Source organism: Oncorhynchus keta, chromosome 7, assembly GCF_023373465.1.
Source record: "Oncorhynchus keta strain PuntledgeMale-10-30-2019 chromosome 7, Oket_V2, whole genome shotgun sequence".
NCBI lineage: Eukaryota > Metazoa > Chordata > Actinopteri > Salmoniformes > Salmonidae > Oncorhynchus > Oncorhynchus keta.
The window spans coordinates 31,943,949-31,965,955 of NC_068427.1; the positions used below are offsets into that span (position 1 = coordinate 31,943,949).

At 50.1% G+C, this 22,007-nt stretch overlaps 1 protein-coding gene across 50 annotated transcripts in view; it reads left to right on the forward strand.

Moving 5' to 3' along the window:
• The window catches only part of cerkl (ceramide kinase-like), a 104,657-nt gene that overhangs the window by 24,698 nt on the left and 57,952 nt on the right, over positions 1-22,007 (forward strand). For all 50 annotated transcript variants that reach the window (XM_052522651.1, XM_052522599.1, XM_052522640.1 and 47 more), the window contains exon 3: positions 13,679-13,810. In XM_052522651.1, the coding sequence (XP_052378611.1) occupies positions 13,679-13,810 (132 nt within the window). The remainder of the gene's footprint in view (positions 1-13,678; positions 13,811-22,007) is intronic.

The following is a 22,007-nucleotide window of genomic DNA, read 5'->3' on the forward strand; positions in this document are numbered from 1 at the left end:
TGCAGAATAGATCATTTCATGAAACTAAGCCTGGGCTCCTGTTAAAAAAGCCTCATTGTACAGAATAGTTTTCACCAAATCTATTTCCAATTCAGCTTTTGATGTAAGACAGTGACAGTGTATTTGCACTACTACAGTATATATTAAATGATATCAACAAGAGACTGGTTATTGGGAGGCAGGTAGCCTAGTGGTTAGAGCGTTGGGCCAGGAACCGAAAGGTCGCTGGTTTGAATACCCGAGCCGACAAGGTGATAAATCATCTAATGTGCCCATGAGCAAGGCACTTAACCCTAATTAGCTCCAGGGGCGCCGTACTACTATGACTGACTCTGTAAAACAACACATTTCACTGCACCTATCCGGTGTATGAGTGAATATGGTTAAACCTGACAAAGATCCACTGTGGCTCAAAACATTGTCGCCTTAGCCTTAGCCTTCACCTGGCGTTATGAGGCTTAAGTAAGTAGGTAAGTAAATTAGGAAAATAACAGACCTTTTTGTCCTTATCAACAAGAGGTATATAATCTTATATAAGATCCAATAATAGCCACATGAATCATTCATATATTCATATAGGCTCTATGCAAAGAGTTAAAACATAAAGGGCTAAAAGCAATCCTCTCCATTCTGTTGTTAAACAACTTTGCTCGGGTGTTTTATGGAGCTCTTACACTACATCTTATCAAAAGACTTATTCCAATGCACATATGAATTCATTTTAGAGGACAATGGCCAGTGGATCAACTGGGATGACCTTTTAGTTGAACTGAGCTTTTTCCCTTCTCTCTCTCTTTTTGTCCTCTCCTTCTCGCTCTCTCTTTTCTTCCCCCTGAGGGCCTTTAGCGGCAACAACAATAAAGTTCAACTTGATGCAGGAGTGTGACCATCCACTTTGACAAGAGCACCAAGGCCACATTATCTGTCCGGAGAGGGGAGACGGCCTGGTGGCGATGCAGGCCTGGTTGGTCTGATTGACCTCCCCGATAGACGGACCACTAATCTGTGAATGAAAGGAGGCTTTAAAAATGCCATGGATGCGATTGTAGGTCTACACAGTGTTGCTTGCTCGCACAAGGCCAAGGGTATCAGAAAGACACAGGCATTCTGCCTTGTACAGGTGTTGCCATTGTTAGCTCTGGCCTCTTGCACACGTTGGTCTGTCTGTGACCGGGCTGGAGACATTATCACACGACTGATGGCTGGTTTAATCTGGTGGCTGACATCCTCAGCTGGACCACGTCACCTCATGTGTCAGACCACATCACATGGCTTGTCACTGCAATGGCCAAGGCAATGTCCCCATTTGATTTCCAGCGTTCAGAATCTGTTTCTAGGAAAGGAGAGAGGGGTTGATAAAAAAGGCAAGGAGGGAGACGAGTTTCAGAGCAACACCTTTTGTGTTTAACTGTCAGCTGGGACACTCCCTCCATTGTGCGACGTTATTAGAGGCTCCCTGGGAAACGAGGGTGCAGGGATTCACCGTTCCCTCTGTAACAGGTGAGAGCTCCTGTAGTCCAGCGTGCCACAGTTTATATTCCCCCGAAGGGAGAAATGACTTAACAACAGCTTCACAATAAAAGAAGATACATAATCCCCCAATGGAAAACAGAGCGAGAGAGAGGGAGAGCACAGTGCACTGTGTACCATTGTGTGAGGCTATCCAGGTATAATTGTAACAGGAAGTCATGTGTGCTGAGGCTCAAAGCGACGTGTTCCAAAGTAGTGCATTTGTCTCCCAGATGGATTATCTTGGCGAAGGAGAAATGCTCACTAACAGGAATGTAAACAAATTTGTGCACAACATTTGAGGAAAATACGCTTTTTGTGGAACATTTGTGGGAGGTTTTATTTCAACTCTTGAAACATGGGACCACCACTTTATATGTTGTGTTTATATTTTTGTTCAGTGTAAATAGTTTTATGGCACATAACTTAATCTGTTTTATAAGAGTCCAGCATGTAGTCATATCCTGAGAATGATATTACTGTCTGTGCTGTGCCTGCTGGAGGACTGTATTAAGGACTTTACCCTGGTCCCCTGCCTGCTAGCTGACTGGAGGAGTGTATTATGTTACCCTGGTCCCTGCCTGCTAGCTGACTGGAGGAGTGTATTATGTTACCCTGGTCCCTGCCTGCTAGCTGACTGGATGAGTGTATTATGTTACCCTGGTCCCTGCCTGCTAGCTGACTGGAGGAGTGTATTATGTTACCCTATGTAACCCTGGTCCCTGCCTGCGAGCTGACTGGGGGAGTGTATTATGTTACCCTGGTCCCTGCCTGCTAGCTGACTGGAGGAGTGTATTATGTTACTCTGGTCCCTGCATGCTAGCTGACTGGAGGAGTGTATTATTTTACCCTGGTCCCTGCCTGCTAGCTGACTGGAGGAGTGAATTATGTTACCCTGGTCCCTGCCTGCGAGCTGACTGGAGGAGTGTATTATGTTACCCTGGTCCCTGCCTGCTAGCTGACTGGAGGAGTGTATTATGTTACCCTGGTCCCTGCCTGCTAGCTGACTGGAGGAGTGTATTATTTTACCCTGATCCCTGCCTGCTAGCTGACTGGAGGAATGTATTATGTTACCCTGGTCCCTGCCTGCTAGCTGACTGGAGGAGTGTATTATGTTACCCTGGTCCCTGCCTGCTAGCTGACTGGAGGAGTGTATTATGTTACCCTGATCCCTGCCTGCTAGCTGACTGGAGGGGTGTATTATGTTACCCTGGTCCTTGCCTGCTAGCTGACTGGAGGAGTGTATTATTTTACCCTATGTTAACATGGTCCCTGCCTGCTAGCTGACTGGAGGAATGTATTATGTTACCCTGGTCCCTGCCTGCTAGCTGACTGGAGGAGTGTATTATGTTACCCTGGTCCCTGCCTGCTAGCTGACTGGAGGAGTGTATTATGTTACCCTGATCCCTGCCTGCTAGCTGACTGGAGGGGTGTATTATGTTACCCTGGTCCTTGCCTGCTAGCTGACTGGAGGAGTGTATTATTTTACCCTATGTTAACATGGTCCCTGCCTGCTAGCTGACTGGAGGAGTGTATTATGTTACCCTGGTCCCTGCCTGCTATCTGACTGGAGGAGTGTATTATGTTACCCTGGTCCCTGCCTGCTAGCCTATGTTACCCTGGTCCCTGCCTGCTAGCTGACTGGATGATTATGTTATTATGTTACCCTGGTCCCTGCCTGCTAGCTGACTGGAGGAGTGTATTATGTTACCCTATGTTACCCTGGTCCCTGCCTGTTAGCTGACTGGAGGAGTGTATTATGTTACCCTGGTCCCTGCCTGCTAGCTGACTGGATGAGTGTATTATGTTACCCTGGTCCCTGCCTGCTAGCTGACTGGTGGAGTGTATTATGTTACCCTGGTCCCTGCCTGCTAGCTGACTGGAGGGGTGTATTATGTTACCCTGGTCCCTGCCTGCTAGCTGACTAGAGGAGTGTATTATGTTACCCTGGTCCCTGCCTGCTAGCTGACTAGAGGAGTGTATTATGTTACCCTGATCCCTGCCTGCTCGCTGACTGGATGAGTGTATTATGTTACCCTGGTCCCTGCCTGCGAGCTGACTGGAGGAGAGTGTATTATGTTACCCTGGTCCCTGCCTGCTAGCTGACTGGAGGAGTGTATTATGTTACCCTGGTCCCTGCCTGCTAGCTGACTGGAGGAGTGTATTATGTTACCCTGGTCCCTGCCTGCTAGATGACTGGAGGAGTGTATTATGTTACCCTGGTCCTTGCCTGCTAGCTGACTGGAGGAGTGTATTATTTTACCCTATGTTAACATGGTCCCTGCCTGCTAGCTGACTGGAGGAGTGTATTATGTTACCCTGGTCCCTGCCTGCTATCTGACTGGAGGAGTGTATTATGTTACCCTATGTTACCCTGGTCCCTGCCTGCTAGCTGACTGGATGAGTGTATTATCTTACCCTGGTCCCTGCCTGCTAGCTGACTGGAGGAGTATATTATGTTACCCTATGTTACCCTGGTCCCTGCCTGCTAGCTGACTGGAGGAGTGTATTATGTTACCCTGGTCCCTGCCTGCTAGCTGACTGGATGAGTGTATTATGTTACCCTGGTCCCTGCCTGCTAGCTGACTGGAGGAGTGTATTATGTTACCCTGGTCCCTGCCTGCTAGCTGACTGGAGGAGTGTATTATGTTACCCTGGTCCCTGCCTGCTAGCTGACTGGTGGAGTGTATTATGTTACCCTGGTCCCTGCCTGCTAGCTGACTGGAGGGGTGTATTATGTTACCCTGGTCCCTGCCTGCTAGCTGACTAGAGGAGTGTATTATGTTACCCTGGTCCCTGCCTGCTAGCTGACTAGAGGAGTGTATTATGTTACCCTGATCCCTGCCTGCTCGCTGACTGGATGAGTGTATTATGTTACCCTGGTCCCTGCCTGCTAGCTGACTGGAGGAGTGTATTATGTTACCCTGGTCCCTGCCTGCTAGCTGACTGGAGGAGTGTATTATGTTACCCTGGTCCCTGCCTGCTAGCTGACTGGAGGAGTGTATTATGTTACCCTGGTCCCTGCCTGCTAGATGACTGGAGGAGTGTATTATGTTACCCTGGTCCCTGCCTGCGAGCTGACTGGAGGAGAGTGTATTATGTTACCCTGGTCCCTGCCTGCTAGCTGACTGGAGGAGTGTATTATGTTACCCTGGTCCCTGCCTGCTAGCTGACTGGAGGAGTGTATTATGTTACCCTGGTCCCTGCCTGCTAGCTGACTGGAGGAGTGTATTATGTTACCCTGATCCCTGCCTGCTAGCTGACTGGAGGAGTGTATTATGTTACCCTGGTCCCTGCCTGCTAGCTGACTGGAGGAGTGTATTATGTTACCCTGGTCCCTGCCAGCTAGCTGACTGGAGGAGTGTATTATGTTACCCTGGTCCCTGCCTGCTAGCTGACTGGAGGAGTGTATTATGTTACCCTGGTCCCTGCCTGCTAGCTGACTGGAGGAGTGTATTATGTTACCTTGGTCCCTGCCAGCTAGCTGACTGGAGGAGTGTATTATGTTACACATTAACAGCCTTTCCATTAAGTCACCCTGTGTATCCATGGAGATACCTTCTCTCCAGCACCTCTGAACAGATATTAGTCCCTCGCTCAGCCTAGCCATGTTTTCTGTTGTTGGTCTTTGTGAACTTAGTTTGGTGAGGTGGGAAAACTTCCCAATGGGCGAGTCAAGTGAATTAGTTAGAGAGAAAGTGGATTGTGTGGATGTACTGGATGAGTGGGTGGGTGAATTAACCAGTAAGGGATATAGGTGTTGTGGTGAAGGATACAGGAAAAGGTTGATAAGGGAGTTAGTGATTGAGTGTTTCATTTAATCATGGGAGACAGTTGTTGAGTTAGATGAGTAGGAGAGTGTTTAAGTGTGTCACTGAATGACCATGTGAGTTACATCAAGGGAGAGCATGAGTGAATCGGAGTTTGTGTGTGCCTCTGTGTGCCTCTGTGTGCCTCTGTGTGCCTCTGTGTGCCTCTGTGTGCCTCTGTGTGCCTGTATTTGTGCTTCAGTGTGTGTGTGTTCTCTCATCATGGGAGAGTGGCAGTGTGTGTGTTTATAGCCGTCTGCTCCTGTATCTCTCTGTGGAGGATGAAACAGAGCGTAGCAGATGCTCAACTCTGTACCAAAGGTATCACAGACATACAGTATTACTTTCACTGCATGGAGTACCAGTCATGTCTCAGTGTATTCCCCACAGACTGTCTGCCTGCCTGTCTGCCTGCCTGTCTGCATGTCTGGCCTCGTCTCTCTGTCACACCAAACCCTGTTATCTGTCATTGTTGAAGCACAGACCACATGTCACTGTCTGACACATACACGCTGTATTTCTAAAAGATAACACAGCAGCAGAGAAACACAGGTTCGTCAAATACAGTGAAAACACAGCAGCAGAGAAACACAGGTTCGTCAAATACAGTGAAAACACAGCAGCAGAGGAACACAGGTTCGTCAAATACAGTGAAAACACAGCAGCAGAGAAACACAGGTTCGTCAAATACAGTGAAAACACAGCAGCAGAGGAACACAGGTTCGTCAAATACAGTGAAAACACAGCAGCAGAGGAACACAGGTTCGTCAAATACAGTGAAAACACAGCAGCAGAGAAACACAGGTTCGTCAAATACAGTGAAAACACAGCAGCAGAGGAACACAGGTTCGTCAAATACAGTGAAAACACAGCAGCAGAGAAACACAGGTTCGTCAAATACAGTGAAAACACAGCAGCAGAGGAACACAGGTTCGTCAAATACAGTGAAAACACAGCAGCAGAGGAACACAGGTTCGTCAAATACAGTGAAAACACAGCAGCAGAGGAACACAGGTTCGTCAAATACAGTGAAAACACAGCAGCAGAGAAACACAGGTTCGTCAAATACAGTGAAAACACAGCAGCAGAGAAACACAGGTTCGTCAAATACAGTGAAAACACAGCAGCAGAGGAACACAGGTTCGTCAAATACAGTGAAAACACAGCAGCAGAGGAACACAGGTTCGTCACCTACAGTGAAAACACAGCAGCAGAGAAACACAGGTTCGTCAAATACAGTGAAAACACAGCAGCAGAGGAACACAGGTTCGTCACCTACAGTGAAAACACAGCAGCAGAGAAACACAGGTTCGTCAAATACAGTGAAAACACAGCAGCAGAGGAACACAGGTTCGTCACCTACAGTGAAAACACAGCAGCAGAGGAACACAGTCAAATACAGTGAAAACACAGCAGCAGAGGAACACAGGTTCGTCACCACAGCAGCAGAGAAACACAGGTTGTCAAAACACAACACAGCAGCAGAAACACAGGTTCGTCACCTACAGTGAAAACACAGCAGCAGAGAAACACAGGTTCGTCACCTACAGTGAAAACACAGCAGCAGAGAAACACAGGTTCGTCAAATACAGTGAAAACACAGCAGCAGAGAAACACAGGTTCGTCACCTACAGTGAAAACACAGCAGCAGAGAAACACAGGTTCATCACCTACAGTGAAAACACAGCAGCAGAGAAACACAGGTTCGTCACTTACAGTGAAAACACAGCAGCAGAGAAACACAGGTTCATCACCTACAGTGAAAACACAGCAGCAGAGAAACACAGGTTCGTCACTTACAGTGAAAACACAGCAGCAGAGGAACACAGGTTTGTCACCTACAGTGAAAACACAGCAGCAGAGAAACACAGGTTCGTCACCTACAGTGAAAACACAGCAGCAGAGGAACACAGGTTCGTCACCTACAGTGAAAACACAGCAGCAGAGGAACACAGGTTCGTCACCTACAGTGAAAACACATATGATGCTGTGAATCTCTTCACTGCATTCATTTTATTTAATATAATATAGTGGCTTATAGTGTACTTAGTGCTGGTACATTTTCACAAAGCTGATGTTGTTAACCTTTAGTGAAAGGAACCAGAGACACATTCCCATAGGTGTTTTTGGATTATTTAAGGATGAACCCATTTTCTGTTATAATCACAACAGTTTTTTTATTCACAATACCGTTTTTATATTGACAATACAGTTTTTATATTGACAATACAGTTTTTATATTGATAATACAGTTTTTATATTCACAATACAGTTTTTATATTGACAATAAAGTTTTTATATTTATAATACAGTTTTTATATTGACAATACAGTTTTTATATTCACAATACAGTTTTTATATTGATAATACAGTTTTTATATTGACAATACAGTTTTTATATTCACAATACAGTTTTGGGGGCAGAGTACATTTGGACGGGGGGCTGTGTGTGTGTGTGTGTATCTGTATGAATGAGTGTGTGTGTGTTCGGAGCCAGATCCAGAGCCTTAGCCCGGTGATCCCCCTGCTTGAGATGTCCGGGTGGGGAGGGGTGTCATGGAGGTACTGGGGGCTCCCCTATCGCTAATGCGTTCTAATGCCAGCTCCTGACACAGCGGCAGATGCTCCCGGTTTGGCAAGGGATCTGTCCCCCCCTCGTATGGAGGCTACGCCACGAGAAGGAGCAAAAGATGGGGACAAGATGGGGTCAAGACGAGTCCAGCCTAGACGACTCAGTACTCTGTTAACGTGGTCCCAGATCTGTTTGTGCTTTCTTGCCTACTATCCAGGACCCAGCCATATGAGGCCCTGACCTTCCTCACACACAGGCCTCCCATCTCAGGCTCAGCCAAGACTGTCGTTTACCACCTAGCCAGCCTGCCTGTCAGGGATTTTCAGCAGGGGAAAAATAAGACATCTGTTCCTAAAGGATTAGCAAATATTTGGTGCCCTTCTGAAAGCCTGTCTGTGTGTGTCTGAGCAGTCACTGAGCTGCATATGTGCCTTACATCTCTCTCCCTCTCTCTCTCTCTCTCTCTCTCTCTCTCTCTCTCTCTCTCTCTCTCTCTGTTTCTCTCTCTGTCTCTCTCTCTGTCTCTCTCTCTGTTTCTCTCTCTGTCTCTCTCTCCTTCTCTCTTTTTGTTTCTTACTCTCTTTGTTTCTTACTCTCTCACTTTCTCCCTCTCTGGTGAACCCTCACCCTCCCAGTGTTTTTAAGCTCATTAAATGGAAGAATACCAGCCTACAGTCAAATGAAAAGAATAGGGACAACACTGATCCTGATAGAACAGGAAGCTGAGGCGGCTGAGTAATTGGCCTCAGCTGTAATAGCCATACTTAAATTCCAAATAGCACCCTATTTCCTATATAGTGCACTACTTTTGATCAAGGCCCTATGGGACCTGGTCAAAAGTAGTGCACTCTATAAGGAGTATGGTGCCATTTGGGACAGAACTATATAATTCCCATCAGATCCCCATTGTGATCGTTAGCCCACCAGAGGGGAGGAGGCTCTTTGTCTTCCTGGTACTGGATGGATAGAAACTTTATTTTCCAACAGAATCAATGAGAAACCTGACCTCAGATCCAGGTAATTTACTGGTGGTTATGGGAAAAGTAGTCCCTGGTGACTTGTGGTTGTCTCCAGGGGTAGAGAGAAGCCCTTAGCAGGTCTAAGCAGCAGATGCTCTTGTGACTAAGTCTCGACCACAGCAACAGGAGCCACCTTCCTCTCCTCCTGGTTCTGTCTGTCTACACTTAGTGGGGCGGGAGGTCCGACAGATGTAGTCACTGTGTTGGGCGACGTGTGGTGTGTGTGTGTGTGTGTGTGTGTGTGTGTGTGTGTGTGTGTGTGTGTGTGTGTGTGTGTGTGTGTGTGTGTGTGTGTGTGTGTGTGTGTGTGTGTGTGTGTGTGTGTGTGTGTGTGTGTGTGTGTTGGGTGACATTAGGCCAGCAGTATGGTCCTCAGGGGTAATGCAGCATTAAACCCATGAGTCAGAGGCTGAATATATTATCATCTGATGCAAACTGATGATCTCATTTAGTTCTCCTCAAGTGGCTGCAATATCACTCTAATCAACCATACAGTAATTCAGTCAATGTATTCAGTCAATGTATTCAGTCAATATATTCAGTCAATGTATTCAGTCAATGTAGCATCATCATTGGTTGTCAGGTTAAGCTCCCACGAATGTTAGCAATTTATAGGATAACTAATATAAGCTTTGTGTTTGTAAAGCAGATTATTAGGATTTTCAGGGATCAATTGGAAACCATAGCTTGCAAGTATTTTTCATCTAGCAGGAAAAAGTCTGTAAATGAGCATATTGATGCATTTTTGGGTGAACTAAAGTGACCATGTTGATGTTGTGTGTGTTATCCAGTGTTGATGGTTAACATTTCCTTGCCTCATGGTGAGAGAGAGAGAGGACTTAGTTAAACCCTGATTGAAGAGAGAGATCCCTCCCCAGCCTGGCTCCCCTGCCAGCCATGTTGCTATGGTACATAATCCTCTGTGTAGTCTGAAGCCTGTAGGAAAGCTCTACTGAGGACTGGACTGAAACAGCCTAATTATCTGCATCATATGAAGACTCAGGTTTCATGTTGTTTTAGAAAGCAGAAGGCCAACCGGATTTACAGTCATGGGGTTCCAATTGCCTAATTAGGTTTCCAATGACCTATGGTCACTAACAGTATAATAAATGTTGTGATCCACAGTATGGTGTTTACAAAAACAAACTGCACAATAATGCACAATCTAGTGATCATGTTGCCAATGGTCTGATAGATCGATCTTACAGCTAGGTCTGTCTGTCCGTCCGTCCTATGATCAACAGATACAGTGTGGCTTTAGTGTGTGTCTGTGTTCCCCTCCCTCTGCGAGGCTGTGGGCTGTGTGGAGTAAACTGGGGTGATGATGAACTCCCGTGGCTCCCCTGACCTCCTCCTAACCCTCCTGAGCCTCCTGGGCTGAGCCTCCTGATCCTTCCCCTGGCCTACCCAGTTCCTCCTGAGCCCCAACCCAGGAAGCAGTGACAGCATCCTTTCTGCACCTGCTCCCAGCATCAGGGCCTCAGAACCCTGGAGGAGTGGGAGAGGATGGAGAGACCAGAGTGTCACAGTGGACCTGAAGGTCTTAGGGGGTGGATATAGAGATAGGAGCACCACAGTGGAACCTAAGGACTTAGGGGGTGGATAGAGAGATAGGAGCACCACAGTGGAACCTAAGGACTTAGGGGGTCGATAGCGAGATAGGAGCAACACAGTGGACCCTAGGGTCTTAGGGGGTGGATAGAGAGATAGGAGCACCACAGTGGACCGGGACATCTTAGGGGGTGGATAGAGAGATAGGAGCACCACAGTGGACCTGAAGGTCTTAGGGGGTGGATAGAGAGATAGGAGCACCACAGTGGAACCTAAGGACTTAGGGGGTCGATAGCGAGATAGGAGCAACACAGTGGACCCTAGGGTCTTAGGGGGTGGATAGAGAGATAGGAGCACCACAGTGGACCGGGACATCTTAGGGGGTGGATAGAGAGATAGGAGCACCACAGTGGACCCTAGGGTCTTAGGGGGTGGATAGAGAGATAGGAGCACCACAGTGGACCGGGACATCTTAGGGGGTGGATAGAGAGATAGGAGCACCACAGTGGACCCTAGGGTCTTAGGGGGTGGATGGAGAGATAGAAGCACCACAGTGGACCGGAAGGTCTTAGGGGGTGGATAGAGAGGAGTGGAAAGCAGGGCAGGAAGGCCCAGTGGGCCTGGAGATGTGATCCTGCTCTCTAGCCTCATCTGTCTGTCCTCTAGAGAGACTGGAGGGAGATTGGGGTCACATCTCCAGGCCTGCTGTACCTTCCTGAGCTTCTCTCCCCATCCCCCATGACATAATCTCTCCCTGGGACCTGGATGTTGGTCCTCTCTGTCTGCACCTCCTCCTGGATTGTTGCTTGTTCCTTTCCTATTGAACCTGTGACCCCGGGTGCGTCCACAAAACCCTGGTGATCACAATGTAATGTAAGAGCAGCTAGCTGGGCGGCTGGCTGAGGGTCTGGGTCCGGGGTCAGAGCGGGAGTCTGTCAGAGCAGAGGCTGAGGGGCCATAGGGCTCATTAGCGGGTCGAAGTCAGGACCTTCAGGGACCAACCACCAGGGATTAGAGTAATGAGGGGGATAATGGAGACCATGAGGGGATGAGGGGTTCAGCGTGCTGCCTCTCCCTATCGATCCCTGGGTCTCCACCAGGCTCCAGGAAGGCCCAGGAGGGAACACTCCCTAATTCTGCCTAATTATGATTGAGTGTGGAAACTCAGGAGCTCAGTGGCTAGGTGCTTAGTGGAGGGCAGGGGGAGAGAGAGGACAGGGGGAGCACAGAGAGCGTGAGGGCGGGGAGAGAGAGGATAGGGGGAGCACAGAGAGCGTGAGAGATGGCATGGGGAGAGAGAGCGAGAGGGCAGGGGGAGGACAGGGAGAGAGATGGCATGGGGAGAGAGAGCGAGAGGGCAGGGGGAGGACAGGGAGAGAGAGAGCGAGAGGGCAGGGGGAGGACAGAGAGAGAGAGGGCATGGGGAGAGAGAGGGCAGGGGGAGGACAAGGAGAGAGATGGCATGGGGAGAGAGAGCGAGAGGGCAGGGGGAGGACAGGGAGAGAGAGGGCAGGGGGAGGACAGGGAGAGAGATGGCATGGGGAAAGAGGGGGCAGGGGGAGGACAGGGAGAGAGATGGCATGGGGAGAGAGAGCGAGAGGGCAGGGGGAGGACAGGGAGAGAGATGGCATGGGGAGAGAGAGCAAGAGGGCAGGGGGAGGACAGGGAGGGCGAGAGATGGCATGGGGAGAGAGAGCGAGAGGGCAGGGGGAGCACAGAGAGGGCGAGAGATGGCATGGGGAGAGAGAGCGAGAGGGCAGGGGGAGGACAGGGAGGGCGAGAGATGGCATGGGGAGAGAGAGCGATAGGGCAGGGAGAGAGATGGCATGGGGAGAGAGAGCGAGAGGGCAGGGGGAGGACAGGGAGGGCGAGAGATGGCATGGGGAGAGAGAGCGAGAGGGCAGGGGGAGGACAGGGAGGGCGAGAGATGGCATGGGGAGAGAGAGCGAGAGGGCAGGGGGAGGACAGGGAGGGCGAGAGATGGCATGGGGAGAGAGAGCGAGAGGGCAGGGGGAGGACAGGGAGGGCGAGAGATGGCATGGGGAGAGAGAGCGAGAGGGCAGGGGGAGGACAGGGAGGGCGAGAGACGGCATGGGGAGAGAGAGCGAGAGGGCAGGGGGAGCACGGAGAGGGCGAGAGATGGCATGGGGAGAGAGAGCGAGAGGGCAGGGGGAGGACAGGGAGGACGAGAGATGGCATGGGGAGAGAGAGCGAGAGGGCAGGGGGAGGACAGGGAGGGTGAGAGATGGCATGGGGAGAGAGAGCGAGAGGGCAGGGGGAGCACGGAGAGGGCGAGAGATGGCATGGGGAGAGAGAGCGAGAGGGCAGGGGAGGACAGGAGGCGAGAGATGGCATGGGGGAGAGAGCGAGAGGGCAGGGGGAGGACAGAGGGCGAGAGATGGCATGGGGAGAGAGAGCGAGAGGGCAGGGGAGGACAGGGAGGGCGAGAGATGGCATGGGAGAGAGAGCGAGAGGGCAGGGGAGGACAGGGAGGGTGAGAGATGGCATGGGGAGAGAGAGTGAGAGGGCAGGGGGAGCACAGAGAGGGCGAGAGATGGCATGGGGAGAGAGAGGGCAGGGGGAGGACAGGGAGGGTGAGAGATGGCATGGGGAGAGAGAGCGAGAGGGCAGGGGGAGCACAGAGAGGGTGAGAGATGGCATGGGGAGAGAGAGGGCAGGGGGAGGACAGGGAGGGTGAGAGATGGCATGGGGGAGAGAGAGGGCAGGGGGAGGACAGGGAGGGTGAGAGATGGCATGGGGAGAGAGAGGGGGGAGCACACATAGAGGGAGCAGAGAGAGCGGGGGAGGAGAGAGAGGCCTACAGGGCATCTGTCTTTATTCATGAAGCCAGGGAGACTCCCCCTGTCTCCCTGGCTACAGTTCAGGCTGTGTCAGCGTTAGCCTCAACCCTCCTGACCTTTAGAAGGGAAGCAGACTCATCTCACTCTTTGTTCAGGTGATTTTACAGCAGGTGTCTCAGACCAATGTTTAATACACAGTGATACAACGGATCACGTCTAGGTGGGATGGCTGCTTTCACTGACTAACAGATGTGCTGGACCTGGACTGTAAAACCCATTGAAGCAGAAGTTGACCTGTTTGTTTGCCCTTTTTAATTTTTTATTTTTTCCTGGATCTTTTGGGGTCTAAACCAGGACTTTATACTGTGATATAAATAGGCTTCAATACATTTGATTGATTCTGCTCTTGTCTTGCAGGTTTCCAGAACAGGCCCAAGTCCCTGAAGGTGTTTGTGAACCCTGCCAGTCATAAGAAAGAGGCCTACCAGATCTACAGAGATGATGTGGCACCCCTCTTTCAGCTAGCAGACATCAAAGCTGATGTGACCAGTAAGTGTCCCATGAGAATGTTATGTCAGGGGTGTGGTCCTGTGTGGCTTATTTGGTAAGATGGTGACACTCTATCAGATACACATATTGTGAAAAAAATTGCTCTCTCACTGCATTTTTAAGGCCGGGATTCAATTCATAGATGGGTCTAGCGCTGGACAGCCAACAATTCGCCTTTTAAAGGCATTTCCCCCAAAGTTCGTGCAGATCACATTCACAGTGAAATATGGATAAAACGTCTGCTAAAGTTTGATATCTCATTAGACTCGTGTGTGGGCTGGGCACAACCGTACATCTGACAACAGATGTTCTTTTGTCCCTCAGAGTACTGTGTGGTTTCCCTGCCCTGAGACAGTTATTCCTGGGTTAGGTGCTGTTCTGCCCTCAGGCCTTATCCACTCACATCACTCACCCTTCACTGCTTCACTATCACATCAACACCATGCTGTCCACCAGGGTCAATCCCTTTTAATTCCATTCATTCAATTTCCTGAATTGAATAAATTCAAGTGTGTGTGATTGCGTGCGTGCGTGTGTGTATGTTTGCGTGCGTGTGTGTGTATGTTTGCGTGCGTGTGTGTGTGTGTGTGTGTTTACGTGCGTGCGTGAAGGGTCTCTGAAGTGCATCTCACATGTAATGACAGGACCAGTGTCTCCTCTTCTTCTCTCCTCTCCTCCTCTCCTCAGTCACTGAGTAACCTGACCTATTGGGGGCTAGACCCATCTGTTCCTCCTCCTCTCCCCCTCCCCCTCCCCCTCCTCCACCCCCCCATTTGTCCGTGCGTGAGTGTATTAATGCTGCTACCATTGTGTGTGTGTGTCTGTGCATACGTTAATGAATGCTGCTTCCAGAAGCAATTCAAATAGTAATATAATCTGGTTACATCCCAATTGGCATCTTAATCCCTATATAGTACACTACTTTTGACCAGTGCCAATAGGGCCCATAGGGCTCTGGTCGAAAGTAGGGCACTATGTATGGAATAGATTTGCTGATGATGTGTTCCCCCCGGGGGGAGTGCAAGGGATGAGTGGTGGACGAGGAGCCATTAAAATACACTTTACCAAATATAAATTAAATGTATAATTCTGGGCCTGCAGTGGCCAGGGACCAACTGCGTTTGATGATGTTATAATCTCTGTTATTGATGATGTTATTAGTCCTCTGAATTGGGAAGGTGACAAATGGATCAGCCATTTATTTGAACTACTGAATGTTAATGTCGTTATCACAATATAATGACAGTCCGGTAGAAGTATGTGTTGCAGTTGTGCATCCTGATGTACTATGCTGACTGATGTACTATGCTGACTGATATACTATGCTGACTGATGTACTATGCTGACTGATATACTATGCTGACTGAGGTACTATGCTGACTGAGGTACTATGCTGACTGAGGTACTATGCTGGCTGAGGTACTATGCTGGCTGAGGTACTATGCTGGCTGAGGTACTATGCTGGCTGAGGTACTATGCTGACTGAAGTACTATGCTGACTGATGCACATTGCTGACTGATGTACTATGCTGACTGATGCACTATGCTGACTGATGTACTATGCTGACTGAGGTACTATGCTGACTGATATACTATGCTGACTGATGTACTATGCTGACTGATATACTATGCTGACTGAGGTACTATGCTGACTGATATACTATGCTGACTGAGGTACTATGCTGACTGATATACTATGCTGACTGAGGTACTATGCTGACTGAGGTACTATGCTGACTGATGCACTATGCTGACTGATGTACTATGCTGACTGATGTACTATGCTGACTGATGTACTATGCTGACTGATGCACTATGCTGACTGATGCACTATGCTGACTGATGCACTATGCTGGCTGAGGTACTATGCTGACTGAGGTACTATGCTGACTGATGTTCTATGCTGACTGAGGTACTATGCTGACTGATGCACTATGCTGACTGATGCACTATGCTGACTGATGCACTATGCTGACTGATGTACTATGCTGACTGATGTACTATGCTGACTGAGGTACTATGCTGACTGAGGTACTATGCTGACTGATGCACTATGCTGACTGATGCACTATGCTGACTGATGCACTATGCTGACTGAGGTACTATGCTGACTGAGGTACTATGCTGACTGATGCACTATGCTGATTGATGTACTATGCTGGCTGAGGTACTATGCTGACTGATGTACTATGCTGACTGATGTACTATGCTGACTGATGTACTATGCTGACTGATGCACTATGCTGGCTGAGGTACTATGCTGACTGAGGTACTATGCTGACTGAGGTACTATGCTGACTGATGCACTATGCTGACTGATGTACTATGCTGACTGATGCACTATGCTGGCTGAGGTACTATGCTGACTGAGGTACTATGCTGACTGATGTTCTATGCTGACTGAGGTACTATGCTGACTGATGCACTATGCTGACTGATGCACTATGCTGACTGATGTACTATGCTGACTGATGTACTATGCTGACTGATGTACTATGCTGACTGAGGTACTATGCTGACTGAGGTACTATGCTGACTGATGTACTATGCTGACTGAGGTACTATGCTGACTGATGCACTATGCTGACTGATGCACTATGCTGACTGATGCACTATGCTGACTGAGGTACTATGCTGACTGAGGTACTATGCTGACTGATGCACTATGCTGACTGATGCACTATGCTGACTGAGGTACTATGCTGACTGAGGTACTATGCTGACTGATGCACTATGCTGATTGATGTACTATGCTGGCTGAGGTACTATGCTGACTGATGTACTATGCTGACTGATGTACTATGCTGACTGATGCACTATGCTGACTGATGTACTATGCTGACTGATGTACTATGCTGACTGATGTACTATGCTGACTGATGTACTATGCTGACTTATTTACTATGCTGACTGAGCTATTATGCTGACTGAGGTACTATGCTGACTGATGTACTATGCTGACTGATGCACTATACTATGCTGACTGATGTACTATACTGACTGATGCACTATGCTGACTGATGTACTATGCTGACTGATGTACTATGCTGACTCATTTACTATGCTGACTGAGCTATTATGCTGACTGAGGTACTATGCTGACTGATGTACTATGCTGACTGATGTACTATACTGACTGATGCACTATGCTGACTGATGCACTATGCTGACTTATTTACTATGCTGACTGAGGTACTATGCTGACTGATGTACTATGTTGACTGATCTACTATGCTAACTGATGCACTATGCTGACTGATGCACTATGCTGACTGATGTACTATGCTGACTGATGCACTATGCTGACTTATTTACTATGCTGACTGAGGTACTATGCTGACTGATGTACTATGCTAACTGAGGTACTATGCTAACTGAGGTACTATGCTGACTGAGGTACTATACTGACTGATGCACTATGCTGACTGAAGTACTATGCTGACTGATGCACTATGCTGACTGAGGTACTATTCTGACTGATGCACTATGCTGTTTGAGGTACTATGCTGACTGATGTACTATGCTGACTGAGGTACTATGCTGACTGAGGTACTATGCTGACTGAGGTACTATGCTGACTGAGGTACTGAGGTACTATGCTGACTGATGTACTATGCTGACTGAGGTACTATGCTCACTGAGGTACTATACTGACTGATGTACTATGCTCACTGAGGTACTATGCTGACTGATGTACTATGCTGGCTGATGTACTATGCTGACTGATGTACTATACTGACTGATGTACTATGCTCATTGAGGTACTATGCTGGCTGATGTACTATGCTGGCTGATGTACTATGCTGACTGATGTACTTTGCTGGCTGATGTACTTTGCTGGCTGATGTACTATGCTGACTGAGGTACTATACTGACTGATGTACTATGCTCACTGAGGTACTATGCTGACTGATGTACTATGCTGGCTGATGTACTATGCTGACTGATGTACTATGCTGACTGATGTACTATGCTGACTGATGTACTATGCTGACTGATGTACTTAGCTGGCTGATGTACTTTGCTGACTGATGTATTTTGCTGGCTGATGTACTATTCTGGCTGATGTACTATGCTGACTGATGCACTATGCTGACTGATGCACTATGCTGACTGATGTACTATGCTGGCTGATGTACTATTCTGGCTGATGTACTATGCTGACTGATGCACTATGCTGACTGATGTACTATGCTGGCTGATGTACTATTCTGGCTGATGTACTATGCTCACTGAGGTACTATGCTGACTGCTCACATGTGTTATTTCTAAATATATTTAGTTAATAGTTGACAAGTTTATTGCAACATACTGGCCACCTACTTGTCTTATTTCTTAGGAGTAAGAAGTCAAATTCAGTCATGTGGCTGAGATATGCAAATTCTTCTTCGATGCAGATTTTTCAATGAACAGGATAGCTTCTGAATAGCAGATGTTATCAGCATAGTTTTGTAGTGTATGTACACAACATGCTGTCCATCAACATCATGTTGATGTGACAATACAAGGGTCGAACAGGGACCAGGACATCCCCTGGTTCCAGAGATGGGGACAGGGACCAGGACATTCCCTGGTACCAGAGACGGGGACAGGGACCAGGACATCCCCTGGTACCAGAGGCGGGGACATGGACCATGACATCTCCTCGTACCAGAGGCGGGGACAGGGACCAGGACATCCTCTGGTACCAGAAACGGGGACATGGACCAGGACATCTCCTCGTACCAGAGGCGGGGACATGGACCAGGACATCTCCTCGTACCAGAGACGGGGACAGGGACCAGGACATCCCCTGGTACCAGAAACGGGGACATGGACCAGGACCAGGACATCCCCTGGTACCAGAGGCGGGGACAGGGACCAGGACATCCCCTGGTACCAGAGGCAGGGACAGGGACCAGGACATCCCCTCGTACCAGAGGCGGGGACAGGGACCAGGACATCCTCTGGTACCAGAAACGGGGACATGGACCAGGACATCTCCTCGTACCAGAGGCGGGGACATGGACCAGGACATCTCCTCGTACCAGAGACAGGGACAGGGACCAGGACATCCCCTGGTACCAGAAACGGGGACATGGACCAAGACATCCCCTGGTACCAGAGACAGGGACAGGGGCCAGGACATCCCCTGGTACCAGAAACGGGGACATGGACTAGGACATCCCCTCGTACCAGAAACGGGGACATGGACCAAGACATCCCCTGGTACCAGAGACAGGGACAGGGACCAGGACATCCCCTGGTACCAGAAACGGGGACATGGACCAAGACATCCCCTGGTACCAGAGACAGGGACAGGGACCAGGACATCCCCTGGTACCAGAGGCAGGGACAGGGACCAGGACATTCCCTGGTACCAGAGGCGGGGACAGGGACTAGGACATCCCCTGGTACCAGAAACGGGGACATGGACCATGACATCTCCTCGTACCAGAGGCGGGGACAGGGACCAGGACATCCCCTGGTACCAGAAATTGGGACATGGACCAGGACATCTCCTCGTACCAGAGGCGGGGACATGGACCAGGACATCTCCTCGTACCAGAGACGGGGACAGGGACCAGGACATCCCCTGGTACCAGAAACGGGGACATGGACCAAGACATCCCCTGGTACCAGAGACGGGGACAGGGACCAGGACATTCCCTGGTACCAGAGGCGGGGACATGGACCAGGACATCCCCTGCTACCACAGACTGGGCCAGGGGCCAGGACATCCCCTGGTACCAGAAACGGGGACATGGACTAGGACATCCCCCCGTACCAGAGGCGGGGACATGGACCAGGACATCTCCTCGTACCAGAGGCGGGGACAGGGACCAGGACATCCCCTGGTACCAGAGACGGGAACAGGGACCAGGACATCCCCTGGTACCAGAGACGGGGACAGGGACCAGGACATCCACTCATGAAATATTAATGTGGTCCTGCTGATAATAATGATGCACATTCTCACACAACAATACTCATCTGCAAGTGTCACATCAGTCATGGTGGAACCTGTGATGTGTGTGATGGGTTGGTACAGCTGGGACTAACCCGCTCAGACGGAGAGGAGATGCCCCAGAAATGCTAAGTGGGGCATGGGCTTGTGATGCCATCTGCGGTATGGCACCCCGTTCCCCCATTTTCACTATTCACTGGCATCTGAGTGTGTGTGTGTGTGGTGTGGTGGGGGGTGCTTGTGTGTGTGTTTGCAATGGTGGGCAAGCCGATACATTGTGACAGTAACCCAGTCTCTAGAGATTCAGGAACATGGGTTCTCCTCTCCATGGCGTGCCACCCTCTCCCCCTGTCTCCTCCACTAGCCACCTCCCTGTCAACCTCTCTCCCCTGTCTCCTCCACTAGCCATCTCCCTGTCAGCCTCTCTCCCCTGTCTCCTCCACAAGCCTTCCCCCTGTCAACCTCTCTCTCCCTGTCTCCTCCACTAGCCTTCCCCATCAACCTCTCTCCCCCTGTCTCCTCCACTAACCTTCCCCATCAACCTCTCTCCCCTGTCTCCTCTGATAGCCTTCCCCATCAACCTCTCTCCCCTGTCTCCTCCACTAGCCTTCCCCATCAACCTCTCTCAATCTGTCTCCTCCACTAGCCACCTCCCTGTCAACCTCTCTCTCCCTGTCTCTCCTCCACTAGCCTTCCCCATCAACCTCTCTCCCCCTGTCTCCTCCACTAGCCTTCCCCATCAACCTCTCTCCCCCTGTCTCCTCCACTAGCCACCTCCCTGTCAACCTCTCTCTCCCTGTCTCCTCCACTAGCCTTCCCCATCAACCTCTCTCCCCTGTCTCCTCCACTAGCCTTCCCCATCAACCTCTCTCAATCTGTCTCCTCCTCTAGCCACCCCCCTGTCAACCTCTCTCCCCCGTCTCCTCCACTAGCCACCTCCCTGTCAACCTCTCTCTCCCTGTCTCCTCCACTAGCCTTCCCCATCAACCTCTCTCCTCCCCCTGTCTCCTCCACTAGCCTTCCCCATCAACCTCTCTCCCCTGTCTCCTCCACTAGCCACCTCCCTGTCAACCCCTCTCTCCCCTGTCTCCTCCACTAGTCTTTCCCATCAATCTCTCTCAATCTGTCTCCTCCACTAGCCTTCCCCCTGTCAATCTCTCTCACCCTGTCTCCTCCACTAGCCACCTCCCCATCAACCTCTCTCAATCTGTCTCCTCCACTAGCCTTCCCCATCAACCTCTCTCCCCCTGTCTCCTCCACTAGCCTTCTCCATCAACCTCTCTCCCCTGTCTCCTCCACTAGTCTTTCCCATCAACCTCTCTCCCCTGTCTCCTCCACTAGCCTTCCCCTTGTCAACCTCTCTCCCCTGTCTCCTCCACTAGCCTTCCCCGTCAACCTCTCTCCCCTGTCAACCTCTCTCCCCCTGTCCATCTCTCTCCCCCTGTCTCCCCCATTAGCCTTCCCCATCAACCTCTCTCCCCTGTCTCCTCCACTAGTCTTTCCCATCAACCTCTCTCCCCTGTCTCCTCCACTAGCCTTCCCCCTGTCAACCTCTCTCCCCTGTCTCCTCCACTAGCCACCTCCCCTGTCAACCTCTCTCCCCTGTCTCCTCCACTAGCCACCTCCCCCGTCAACCTCTCTCCCCTGTCAACCTCTCTCCCCCTGTCCATCTCTCTCCCCCTGTCTCCCCCATTAGCCTTCCCCATCAACCTCTCTCCCCTGTCTCCTCCACTAGCCTTCCCCCTGTCAACCTCTCTCCCCTGTCTCCTCCACTAGCCACCTCCCCTGTCAACCTCTCTCCCCTGTCTCCTCCACTAGCCACCTCCCCGTCAACCTTTCTCCCCTGTCAACCTCTCTCCCCCTGTCAACCTCTCTCCCCCTGTCAATCTCTTTCCCCCTGTCAACCTCTCTCCCCCTGTCCATCTCTCTCCCCCTGTCTCCTCCACTAGCCTTCCCCTTGTCAACCTCTCTCCCCTTGTCAACCTCTCTCCCCTTGTCAACCTCTCTCCCCCTGTCAACCTCTCTCCCCCTGTCAACCTCTCTCCCCCTGTCAACCTTTCTCCCCCTGTCAACCTCTCCCCTGTCCACTCCACCAGCCATCTCCCTGTCAACTTCCCTCCTGTCCACTCCACCAGCCATCTCCCTGTCAACCTCCCTCCTGTCCACTCCACCAGCCATCTCCCTGTCAACATCCCTCCTGTCCACTACACCAGCCATCTCCCTGTCAACCTCTCTCTCCCTTTGTCGCCA